We start from the raw sequence: 13,345 nt of genomic DNA, 5'->3' as shown, positions 1-13,345 counted from the left end.
ACTCTGCTTCTAATGGTGCTGCTAAAAAAACCCCTCAGCGTTCGGGGTTATGCGTCCCACAGCCAATCTCCCAGCCTTCGCTTCCAGGGTCGGCACGTCTCTGTCCTTTGCGCTTCTAACACTGCCAGCCACCCCCAGTCCCGCGCACGCTCTCGAGCTCCCTGTTTCAGTGCGGTTCGCGTGCACTCCGGAGCACCAGTTTCCAGTCTGGTCGCGCGCACGCTCCCTCCCGAGCTCCTGGATTCAGTCTAGTTCAAGTGTGCGCTCTGGAGCTCTGGTTTTCAGTTTGGACATGCGCGTGCTCCTGAGCTCCCGGTTTCGGTTCCGGGGAGCGCTCCGGAACTCCGGTTTTCAGTCTGGTTGCGTGTACTCCTGAGCTCCCGGTTTCAGTCTACTTTGAGTGTGCGCTCCGGAGCTCCGGTTTTCAGTCTGGTTGCGTGTGTGTTCATGGGCTCACGGTGTCAGTCCGCTTTCCTGTGGGTTCTGGTCCACAAATCCGCTTGCTCCCCAGTGCAGGTGGCTACTGCTTCCCGGCGCCTGTGCTTGGCAGCTCCTCCCCCCTTCTGTTTGTCTTCCGATATCTGTGCGGGGATTCACGGCTCCCCACTTCTCACCTCAATACTTAGCACTGGGGATGTTCGTTTGTAGAGATCCTGATGTATCTTCCTATTTCTTGGGCTGATTTCATGGGTGTTCAGAATGATCTGGTAGATGTCCAGCTCGATTCAGGGGACCAGCTGAAAAAAGGTCCCCTAATCCTCCGCCACCTTTTTCCGACCCCTTCGATTAGATAATTTAATCCACTTAAATTAAAAGTAATTATTAACAGATAATAACTATTGTGATTTTATTAACTGTTTTCTGTTTTGCAGTTTCTTTGTTCCTTTATTCCTATTTGTGTTTTTTGTGATTTGTTGAATTTTTATAGTAGTTGCTTTCATTCCTTTCTCTTTATCTTTTGTGTGTCTACATTTTTTCTCATTAGCATGAGGCTCACATTTTTGTTACTGATGTCATACATATTTTTATATTGTATATCAATTAACTCATTGTGTCTCTATTATTTTTAATACTCTTATCTTTTAACTTCTATATTAGAGTTAAAAGTGATTTATATACTACTACTATATTCAGAGTATTCTGAGTTTGACCATTACCTACTTTTACCAGTGAGTTTTATACTTTCATATATTTTTATGCTGCTAATTAGTATCCTTTCATTTTCACTTGAAAAACGCTTTAGCATTTCTTATACAGCAACTCTAATGGCGATGCACCCCCTTTTGAGCTTTTGTCTTAGAAAATTTTTAATCTCTCCTTCATTTCTGATGAACAACCTTGTTGGGTATAGTATTCCTGGTTTGCAGTTTTTTTCTTTCAGTACTTTGAATATATTATACCACTCTCTCTCTGCTATAAGGTTTCTTCTAAGAAATCCATTGATAGTTTTATAGGGGTTGTGGGGGAGTCCCTTGTAGGTGATGAATCACTTCCTGTTTTCAAAATTCTTTTATTTTTGGCAATTTGATTAGAATGTGTCTAAGTGAAGACCTCTTGATGTTGAGCTTATTTGTGATTCTTTGGGTGTCATGGATCTGGATGTCAACTCCCTCCCCAGATTTTGGAAGTATTCTATTATTATTTCTTTATAAACTTTCTGTTCCTTTTTCATTCTGTGCTCCTTCTATTTTCATAATGTGTATATTGGTTTAAGATGTTCCATAACTCCTGTAGGTTTTCTTCACTCTTTCATTCTTTCTTCTTCTAACTGGAAGATTTCAAACCAGCTACCTTCAAGTTTGCTGATTTTCTTCTGCATGATCGAGCCTGCTGCTGAAACTCTACAGAATTTTTCAGTTCAGTTCTTTAGCTCCAGGATTTCTGTTTGCTTCTTTTTAATGGTTTCTATTTCTTTGTTAAACTTCTCATTTTGTTCATGTATCATTTTTCTGATTTCATTTAGCTGAATGTGTTCTCTCATAGTCCACTGAGTTTAAGACAACATTTAAAATTTTTGTCAAGCAGTTCATGGATCTCCATTTCTTTTGGGTCAGTTAGCATAGCTTTATTAGTTTCCTTTGGTGTTGACATATTTGCCTGATTCTTTCTTGGTATCTGTGTATTTGAAGAAGCAGATTCCTCTTCCAGCCTTTACAGACTGATTTTGGCAGGTAGACTTTCTCCCGCCAAGTCCTACAACTGATGGGGCTGCTTCTGGGATTGTGGTTGAGCAAGGCTGAAACCATATCATGTGTCTATTGCTAGGTTCATGGCTGGCAAGCATGTAATAAGGGGGACAGTCAGGTGCTGTGTCCCATGGGTTCCTAAGGGTCCTTCCTGTAATGTCACTGGGCTGGTCCATGGGTGGGTAGGACTTTTGGACTGTGGTATAGTGGGACTAAAGCTGGGTCACAAGACTGCCTCAGGGATTGCAGTCAGGTCTGAGGCCAGCGGGTGTGTAACTAGAAGCATCTACAAGTGTGGCTTCTGCTGGGTCTTTTGGGTGGCTCCCTGGCCATGAAAGACTACCTCAAACTGTGGTAGAGAAGTGCTGGATCCATGTCTTGTGGTTTTTGTTATGTCTGCAGACAGGTGTGACTTCTGCTGGGCAACTATTAGTAAGTACTCCCATCAGTTCACTGGGCTGGTTCCTGAGAGGACAGAACCGCCTCCAGACCATAGGAAAGTGGAACTAGAGCCTAGATGCAGGGACCACAGTCAGCTCTGAGGCTGGCAGACCTGTTACCTGAAGTACCCACAGGGATGGCTTCTGCTGAGTCCCTTGGTGGAGGGGGCCAGGTATAGGACTGCGGACAAGTAGGGCTAGAGCCAAGACCATAGGGACATGGGGCTGCTCTGGTCCATAGACAGGACCATAGAGTGCACTGCCACTGGTGTGCAAGCTTCCCTCCCTGTTTTTGGGCTTCAACAGTGTTTTGTAATCTCCCACCTGGATCCCAAAGCTCTCACAAAGGCACTTTTGTCCAGGGATGCCTTTCATATATTTTTCTGTGGAGGGACATGGGCTGGGTACCTCCAATTCATTCCACTGTATTGCTGACATTATTAGTCTTTATTTTTAAAATATCTATTAAACATATTCTGTAACAGATTGAGATTTCATGCAATTCAAATTAAGTTTTACTGTATTAAGTAACACTCTGGGGGGAAAAGGTAGAAAATTATTCAGAAGGGATATGCCAGACTGTAAATTTACCATTTTAATAGACAATGTAATAAATAAGCATGATGGATTATTATAAAATATTCAACAACAAAAGAAATGTTAAGTATAAACTGAGTATAAAAGCAATAATTATAAGGAAGCTACTGTAAACCCTGCATAGTTAGTATGAAAAAACCCAATCTTATGAGCATTCTATTTAACTGCCAGAAGGGAGAAATCTAAAATAAAATGGTGTAATACTGTTAAATCTTTTCTTCCTGAGGAAATTAGTTTTCAGAAATAAGCTTAAAGGGTGCCTGGGTGGCTCAGTTGGTTAAGCGTCTGCCTTCGGCTCAGATCATGATCCCAGGGTCCTGGGATCGAGCCCCACATCGGGCTCCTTGCTCAGCAGGGGGCCTGCTTATCCCTCTCTCTCTGCCTGCTGCTCTCCCTGCTTGTGCTCTCTCTCTCTCTTTGTAAAATAAATAAAATCTTAAAAAAAAAAAAGAAGCTTAAAAAAATTCTATTTGGTACTAAAAAGTTTTTTTTCAACATATATGTAAGTCCTATTTAAAAAAAGTAAAGAGTCTGTCAGAAAGTGTATGAATTCTGAAAACGTTAACAGAAAATAGAAAAGAATAACTTACTTTATTTCAAGTTGTTTTATTTTATTTTCTGCTGTCTTAAGTCTTAGCTGAAGATCATCTTTTGAACGCTCTGCAACCAGGCATCTTTGGTGCATTTCTTCTAGTTTTCTGTAATCTCCTTCATTTACTCTGCCTTCACGGTAAATCTGTAAAAGAAGATTATATGTATATTACCTTACAGAAGAAAAGTGTCTTAAGAAATTACACAGTTTAGAAACTGAAATGAATGATAAATAAAACTTCATAATCATGTGTTCATCTGTTCCCATTGTCACATAGTAAGACATCAGTAATTTTGGTTATTTCATATTTATAAAATAAAATGCTGAAAACTGACATAAAATTGCTTATTTTTTGAAAGTATTCATGCTCACTGTAAACCATTTAAATAGTTTTAATATCTTATTTTTTAAATTTTTATTTTCTCTTTTCTTTTATTAATGTGATGTATCATGTTGATTGATTTGCAAATATTAAACCACCCTTGCAACCCAGGAATAAATCTCACTTGATCATGGTGAATGATTTTTTTAATGTATTGCTGGATTCAGTTTGCTAGTATTTTTATTGAGAATTTTTACATCCATGTTCAACAGGGATATGGGCCTGCAGTTCTTTTTAGTAGTGTCTTTATCTGGTTTTGGTATCAGGGCGATGCTGGCCTCAGAGAGCGAATTTGGAAGGTTTCCTTCCTTCTCTGTTTTTTGGAATAGTTTGAGAATAATAGGTATTAACTCTTTAACTGTCTGGTAGATATGTTTGTGAAGCCATTTGGTCCTGGGGATAATTTCAATATTTTAAAAAGAAATGTAAAATAGCTGAAATAAAAAATACTCTAAATGTCACCAATTGGAGAAAGCTGTTTTGATTAAATTGTCTTGAACACCCTTTAAGACAATTCTATATTCAGGCATGCCTGGGTGGCTCAGTTGGTTAAGTGTCTGCCTTTGACTCAGGTAATGATCTTGGCATCCTGGGACTGAGTCCCACTTTCGGCTCTCTGCTCAGCAGCAAGTCTGCTCATGCATGTTCTCTCTCTCAAATAAATAAAATCTTAAAAAAAAAGACAATTCTGTATTCTGATATTAAAAAATACAGATATAGGGACGCCTGGGTGGCACAGCGGTTGGGCGTCTGCCTTCGGCTCAGGGCGTGATCCCGGCGTTATGGGATCGAGCCCCACATCAGGCTCCTCTGCTATGAGCCTGCTTCTTCCTCTCCCACTCCCCCTGCTTGTGTTCCCCCTCTCGCTGGCTGTCTCTATCTCTGTCAAATAAATAAATAAAATCTTTAAAAAAAAATAAAAAAAATAAAAAAATAAAAAATACAGATATATGCTATGGTGCAATAAACAGAACTATCTGAAAGTGATTCCATAATCTTACTCTGGGTTAACTAGACCATAATCTAACTGAAATGGGGGTGCCTTTTCCCAAAAGGAGTGGGTATACCCATGCTCAATTTCTTTTGAGACTAGGCTTCCTACCACAACACAGGGGCTGTAACATCACAAGAACTGTAAAGTCTCCAGGTGCTAAGCAGCTCACATTTTCAGACAAATTCTACCCATAGCTACCCTCTAAATCCAGACTGTCTGGCCAAGCAACATGTATCTTCTCCCACTGAAGAGACTGCTTTGTCACTTCTGTTCTATAAAAAGGTAGAATATCAGCAAGTTAATGTCCCACTCTAAAATACAGACATATCTATATCTATATTATCTATATCTCTATATAGCAGTGCTTTGACTTCAGCACACTTGTCTGGAACAGTGGGAGAAGGAGGGACCTGTGCCTTTTCTTTACCTGTTGTCTTTAGTCTTATTTTACATTTCCTCAATTAAGCCTATTCTTTAATCTCTGCCATATGATTTTAAAAAATTCATCCCAGCCATGATGTACAGCAGGTAGCAATCCAAATGGGATCGATCCCTATTCCATAACAGAAGGAACTCAGAAGGAACCAACTTCACAGGAGACTGGTGACCATAAAGGTTCTACCTGGAACAAGACATACATACTTTTGCTATGTGCTGCTTTGTAAGTGACTCTTTTACTATCTGATGTCATGATCTTTTTATGTCAATAATACAGATACGTCACATGCTTTTAATACTACATAGCTCTTTGAAAATCAAATTCTGACTCTACCATTTAGTATTTGTTAGCATGGGTAAGTTACTTAACCTCTATGAAAGTTTCTAATGCAGCACTTAAAACACAGTATTATGCTGCATCAAGTTTCATTTCCCTTTTTTCCCAAGGCATTTTAAAAGAGTGGGATATTTTCTGACTTTTCACATTATTTTTTTCAAATATCATTGGGGTAATGTTTTCCTACTTAAGAAATAAAAATCTATACTTTTAAAAGGTTAAAATCAGAGTAATGCTACAATTTTCTGATTATATATACTTATTTTTATAGATGGCTTAAACCCAATAAAAGTTTTCATTAAATTTAAAAACAGAAGGGAGACCAAGTAAAATTTATTATTGGGATGAAGTTTAAACAAGAAAAATAGCTACTTCATAAAATTCATACTTTCAAGTAAAAAGTACAAATACTGTGGCCACTCTTATAAAGAAATGTATTCAGGCAATACTACTATTTAAGTGCGACTGTGAATATATTCCAAATAAAAACACTTACAATGTAGGGGTTGCTAGTAGATAGTGCGATGAAAGTGAAGAGTAATAGTAAGCATTTGCAGTTGAGTTTTAGGTAGGTATTTTTTCTTTTTTACCTTTTCTAGTTCTTCTTCCATTGCTTTTTTCTCCCTAATGGCTCGTTCAATTTGGCTTTGTTTTTCAGCACACTCCTACAAATTCAATTCGTATTGTAAATAAATATATTTGTAAAATCTTAAGAAAAAATGGATAAGTAAAATGATTTGTTCAAAACAATACCATACTTACCCTATCAATACAGCAGGACCATATTTATTATTAAACAAAAACAAAAACAAAAAACCTCCATCTTCAAAGAGCTACCTATCTCAGGAGTTCTAAGTTAACATGCTAAATTGGTGACAGAGGTTCAGGGATTCCAGAGAGAAAAAAATGAGACCCTTTTCTCATTTTGTTTTATTCATACACTCTTATCACATAATTTAAAAGGTAACACAGAACTGGACAGTGACAGAACACCCTGAGGATAACCTGTGGCCTAACATGCACACAGGTTTATAAATTCTAAATCTTTTTTTTTTTTTTTTTGCAAAACTTATAAAGAGCCAAGGGGCGCCTCGGTGGCTCAGTTGGTAAGCGTGTGACTCTTGATTTTGCCCTAGGTCATGATCTTAGGGTTGTGAGATCAAGTCCCACATTGGGCTCTGTGTTCAGTGGGGAGTCTGCTCAAGATTCTCTCTCTCCCTCTGCCCTCTCCCCTCCTCCCTTCCCCCGCTCACATTTTCTCTCAAAAAAAAAAAAAAAAGGAAAAAGAGCCAATGGACACAAGATCATAAAGCATTTCTTTCTTTCTTTTTTTTTTTTAAAGATTTTATTTATTTATTTGACAGAGATAGAGACAGCCAGCGAGAGAGGGAACACAAGCAGGCGGAGTGGGAGAGGAAGAAGCAGAATCATAGCAGAGGAGCCTGATGTGGGGCTCGATCCCATAACGCCGGGATCACGCCCTGAGCCAAAGGCAGACACTCAACCGCTGTGCCACCCAGGCGCCCCCATAAAACATTTCTGCTCAAAAGATTTTAATCAGTAAAACTGAGCGAGCATATCAATCAGTTGGTAAAATTTAGTATTTTGCAACTAAGAGTAAAACTGAAAACAACCATTATGATGACTGGTTCCTCATAGCTATTTGTTTTTATCTATTTATTTATTTTTGAGAATGGGTGTGATTATTTTCTACTAATTGTAAATTATGCTTTGGATGAACCTCCTTACAGGCAGTACATTACCAGTATTCAGTTATCTTTAGTGTAACTTTATTTTACAGAAGAACTGTATATCAATGTTTTTAAATTTTAAAATGAGCTTCTAAACTGTGACCCCAAATGAATTCTGATTATAATGAAGACCCTATGTTACCAATCAGATGTAATGAAGACCCTTAACCCTATGTTACTAATGAAGACCCTTAACCCTATGTTACTAATGAAGACCCTTAATTCTATGTTACTAATCAGATGATTAATCTAAATTTACTATCTTTCATTAAAGCACAATTATTAGTATACAAAAAAATGAAACCTTAATGTTCCATATAGGTTCATACAGTAAACTGCTAATCTATGAAAAGGTGGTTTTATGGTGTGAAATCTGGGATTTCTCCTATGTTCATAACTCATCTTGTGTGATTGTTAAAAGACTATTTTTAGAGGAGTTTTAGGTTAACAGCAAATTGAGAAGTTCGAGATTTCCGCTATACCTCTTGCCCCCATATATGCAGAGCCCTCCCCCATTTTCAACATCCCCCACTGTAGTGGTACATTTATTAATACTGATGAACCTACACTGATACAACATTATCACTCAAAGCCCATAGTTTACATTAGAGTTCACTCTTGGTGCTGTACATTTTATGGGTTTGGACAAATTTATAAGGACATATACTCACCGTTACAGTACCATACAGAGTAGTTTCACTGTTCTAAAAATCCTCTGTGCTTCACCTATGCTTATTCATCCCTCTCTCCTCCTAAACCCCTGATAATGTCTTTTTACTGTCTCCATAGTTTTGCCTTTCCCAGAATGTCAGTTGGAGTCAAACAGTATGTAACCGCTTCAGACTAGCTTCTTCCACTTAGTAATATGCATTTTAGTTTCCTCCATCTCTTCTCATGGCTTGATAGCTCATTTCTTTTTAGTGCTGGATAATACCCCATTGTCTAGATGTACCAGTTTATCTGTCCATCTGCCTAACTAAAGGACATCTTAGTTACTTCCAAGTTTTGGCAACTGTGAAGAAAGCTCCTATAAACATCCACGTTCAGGTTTTTGTGTGGATATAAGTTTTCAACTCCTTTGGGTAAATACAAAGGAGTGCACTTGTTGGACCATATGATAAAAGTATATTTAGTTATGTAAGAAACCATCAAAATGCCTTCAAAAGTGACTATTCCATTTTGCATTCCCACCAGCAATGAATGAGAATTCCTGTTGTTCCACATCTTTCCCAGAATTTGGTGGTGTCAGCGTTCTGGATTTTGGCCATTGTAATAGGTATATCTGGTACATATTTGGTGTAATGAGTAGCAGTTCATTATTGTTTTAGTTTGCATTTCTCCGGTGAAATATGATGTGCAGCATTTTTTCATATGCTTATATGCCATCTGTATACTTTCTTTGGTGGGGTGTCAAGATCTCTGGTCCACTTTCTAATTGAGTTGCTTTCTTACTGTTGAGTTTTAAGAGTTCTTTGTATATTTTGTATAATAGTCCTTTTTTAAATTTTTTTTTTAAAGATTTTATTTATTTATTGGACAGAGATAAAGACAGCCAGTGAGAGAGGGAACACAAGCAGGGGGAGTGGGAGAGGAAGGAGCAGGCTCATAGCGGAGGAGCCTGAGAAATCCACTTAGCTAAGGATTACAATTGTTTTATTATAAATCATAAGAAATACTTTTTGTAATAAACTGAAATAAAATTTTTTGCTCTAAAGTGAGTTTATATAACTCTGGTTGTGGTTGTTAAGAGTTAGTATTTTTAAAATCTCTGCAGATCTTATCCAACACACATTCTTTTGGGAAAAGAGAGAAATAATGTTCTTGTCCTTCCAGAGTTTACAAGCCATTAAATGACGCTGGACTAGGGTAGGACCTTCTTTTTCTAGCTGTGAATCTGTTGATGGCTAAATCAGTCCAAGTAAGAGAACAAGCAAAACAGTAAGGTGATAGAAGAGGAAGAAAAACTGAAAAACAACAAATAATTAGACAAGACTAATTGGCCACACAGCATCCCATTGATTTTACTTAATGTTCCTTCATCCTTAAAACAGATGACATTAAACAAACAAAAAGTAACACTTTCTTGTTCTATTACTCTCAGGTTGTATACACAAAGACAAAAGTCTCAACATGTACATTACAGAGTTTGTAGAATGTGGAAAATGTTCTCCTTCTTCCAGAGTTGTTTAAATATCAGTCAATAAATATTTATTAAAAAACATACTGTGAAAACACTGTGGTAGGCAATGGGGAAAATAAAAAAGATGCATAAGACTCTTCTACTTTGAGGTATTTACAATCCAATTGGAAAGGTAAGATTCTCATAAAGAAAGAGAAAGGAAGAAGGAAGGAGGAAGATAGGAAACAGAGAGAACTAACATAACACAATATATTTATTACAAGACCTAGTTCATTGCTAAGTTTTGTAGTCAAGATTAAAAGCGATACAGAGATTCAGAAAATATTAGAGTTTGTAAAGTGGAAAATATCTTCCCAATGTCTGAAAATTCTCCTACTTTTATTCCCCTGTAAGCAAGGCTATTAAATTCCATTTCTTATGGATTTACATAGTGTTAAATTTGCATATTTAATTTACCACTAGACACACAAGTACTCTTTTCCTTTCTCTGCCTATTTATCCTTCAGTACTCATTTCTTTTGGGAAGCTTCTCTTTCTTCTTTCCCACTATCATATACACTTTTTCTTTCTCCCTTGTCTTCCAGATGAACCCAGCATATGGTAGCAGCTGCACATGGGTGCTTTAATAGCACCCTGTGTGTTGTCAAAAAAAGTAACTGTAGTAAAATGTGATAAATGCCGTCCATCTTTCCTGCTAGACCCTAAGTTTCAAGGTAACACATTTATTTTTATTTTTACTCTTTAAGCATCTAGCATAATTCCTGGCTTAATAAGTATCTTCTGAATGAACAAGAATACCCATTATAAGAATACCCATTATAAGATATATTAAAATGTATCCTGGCTTTTAAATTAATCAATATGCAGAAGAAAATATTAAGACTATCTTCCAACATACCATTTGAAGGGCTGAAAGTTCTTCTGTTAGTCGAGAAATCTGTATATTACACTGTTTTCTTGTGCTTGCAACCTGTAAATTAAGACATTTATAAATTGTTTAGGTTCTCAAAAATGATTAATGGCCAATAAAAATGTTTAGAATAATAATTTTGATAAAAAATAAAATTGTAACTTTTAGGTCATAAAAAATAAATAAGCACATGGTATATTAAAGAGTCAAGACTTAACCACGATAGTGGAGGGAGAATGAATTTCTATTAAAATTTACCATATTAGGAGTGAAAACTGGGAAAATCTCAAAATATTTACTAATCTCCTCAAAGAAAATAAGTCATTATGGGTTAACATAAATAACATAACACTTTTTTAATGAAAAGTAACTGTATTTTCCAAAATTGAAATGGTATTATTTAGAATGGTATTATTTTACATTTTTGCAAATTTCCTTAATATCTGGCTCAGTAGAAGACAGCTAGATTCTCATATCTACTTCTATGTTCAACCTATTATGTTGTTGCATATCATCAGCCTCTGGTAAACAACACTGTACACTCATGAGAGAATGAGAATGAAAAAAGCAAACAATAAATGAAAGTTAGGTTTGACCTTGCAGACTCTCTGAACAACACTTCTTGAGAACTCCTGCCATAGAGCAAGTCAGAGAAAAACTGAATTACACACTAAAAATGTAAATAATAACTTTTAAGGCACTTTTGTTTTATAAAGAGAAGAATATTTTTATATTGCACATATTTCAGTACTAAGTACATTACTTTGTGGGGAAAACTCTTATTTCAATTAACTTTTAAATTACGTCAGAAACAGTACGGTTTATGTATACCGAATATTTTGAAAAATTAGTTACATCTAATCGGGATGGCTCCTATGACAACGTATTTTTCTAATAACTCCTCATGCTTTTTAAAAAGACCACAAAGAATACTGATACTGATGCTATGTCACCAGTAAACACTCATGAGCCAAAGATTTTTGGAAATTTTCTAGGATCTTATAAAATAGATTATTTCTAAAACACGAGGTAAGCCTTCTTAAGAACATTTATAACATCGACATTTTATTACGTGACATATATTTTATTTGGTTAATTATTATCAGTTACCTTTCTGAAGACCCGACAAATATTTGTGGGTCCCTCTGAGCTCTATTTTAGATTTTAATTTGGTGAAAACTTTGCCTATGAATAATTATATGAAGAATCAATCCATCCTATTTATGGGTCAGTGATAATCACACTTAGCCTTTACTAAGGTCGGATGTGTGAGGAACTGTTTAGAGTGCTTATTTAAGTGTTATTATCTCATTAATTCTCACCAAGAATCTGATTAAGTAGTTATTACCCTCATTATAGATGAGGAAGATTAAGGCACAGAGATATTAAGTCATGAAGGTTTTCAGAATATAAAAATTTTAGTTCCTATGAGTGCAGTCATGTCTGTCTGTCTCTCACATAATTTTTTAAAAGTGTTCTAAAAGTATCTAGAAATGGGGGTGCTTGAGTGGCTCAGTTGTTAACTATTTGCCTTCGGCTCAGGGCGTGATCCCAGGGACCTGGGATCAAGACCCGCATTAGGCTCCCTGCTCTGCTGGGAGCCTGCTTCTTCCTCTCCCACTCCCAGTGCTTGCGTTCCCTCTCTTGCTGGCTGTCTCTCTCTCTCTGTCAAATAAATAAAATCTTAAAAAAAAAAGTATCTAGAAATGACGCAGTTAGCATAAGGGTTTATGACCATAGTAGTAAATACATTTTGAAATATTTTTACACTGATGCTGATAATTCAGGAAATTGAACTATTCATACTTACTAAAAAGACTGTGTAGGACTACTGACAGTATATCATCAGTAAAATCCTATGCTGCAAAGGTCACAGAAAATATTTTGAGGCTAGTATCTGATAAAACAATGTAAATCTTGTTATGTGAGCAAATACACATATTTGAGAGGCAGTTTAACGTGGCTGGGGTTCAGAAGTCTGTATAGGAACTAAAATCACCTCTCTTAACCTAACCTCACTTTCTTTATGTAAACATTTTCTTCGATAATTTATGGATAGTAAGGGTATTTATAAACCAAATAGTAAGGTAAATTAACAAGAGACAGAAAGAGAAAAGGCCAATAATGGTGCAAATATTGCCTAACTGGATGAATATAATATTGATTACAAATTTTAAGCCATGATTTAAAATCAAAAGAAAATCAAAATCAAAATATAATAATGTTATTTTCACAAATTAAGTTTTACTTTTGAAAGAGATCTGACAAAAAGCTATTTCTTTATTTTAAAGAAATAAGCTACTATCATATTTTGTTCAGTTTTACAGCCAGAACATAAATATGTGACGATTCATTACATTTACTCTGTTAATAAAAAGATACTTCTAAAGTCATCAGACATAAGTAACCCCCAATTCAACAGATTAATTCTACGTATTTGGAGGACATGTCAAATTATGATAAGTGGGGCAATTATCACCAATATGGGTGAAAAATTTCATACAAAAACATTAAAAATATATTTAAAAATAAAAATGTATATAAGGAAGATATACTACATGCTCTATAAGATATTATA

General features: G+C 36.2%; 1 protein-coding gene across 8 annotated transcripts in view; it reads right to left on the bottom strand.

The window, feature by feature from the left end:
• The window catches only part of SCLT1 (sodium channel and clathrin linker 1), a 210,684-nt gene that overhangs the window by 81,828 nt on the left and 115,511 nt on the right, over window positions 1-13,345 (bottom strand). For all 8 annotated transcript variants that reach the window (XR_004625840.1, XR_004625838.1, XR_004625841.1 and 5 more), the window contains 3 exons: window positions 10,756-10,827; window positions 6,557-6,631; window positions 3,814-3,959 (listed from right to left, as the gene is read on the bottom strand). Coding sequence is in view for 3 of the 8 variants with exons in the window: in XM_002925493.4 (XP_002925539.1) it covers window positions 3,814-3,959; window positions 6,557-6,631; window positions 10,756-10,827 (293 nt within the window). In the remaining 5 variants the exon portion in view is untranslated. The remainder of the gene's footprint in view (window positions 1-3,813; window positions 3,960-6,556; window positions 6,632-10,755; window positions 10,828-13,345) is intronic.

The sequence above is a fragment of the Ailuropoda melanoleuca genome, chromosome 5 (assembly GCF_002007445.2).
Source record: "Ailuropoda melanoleuca isolate Jingjing chromosome 5, ASM200744v2, whole genome shotgun sequence".
In the NCBI taxonomy this organism is placed as follows: Eukaryota; Metazoa; Chordata; class Mammalia; order Carnivora; family Ursidae; genus Ailuropoda; species Ailuropoda melanoleuca.
Note: the sequence above shows the minus strand (reverse complement) of the source record. Positions and strands in the feature narration are given on the sequence as shown.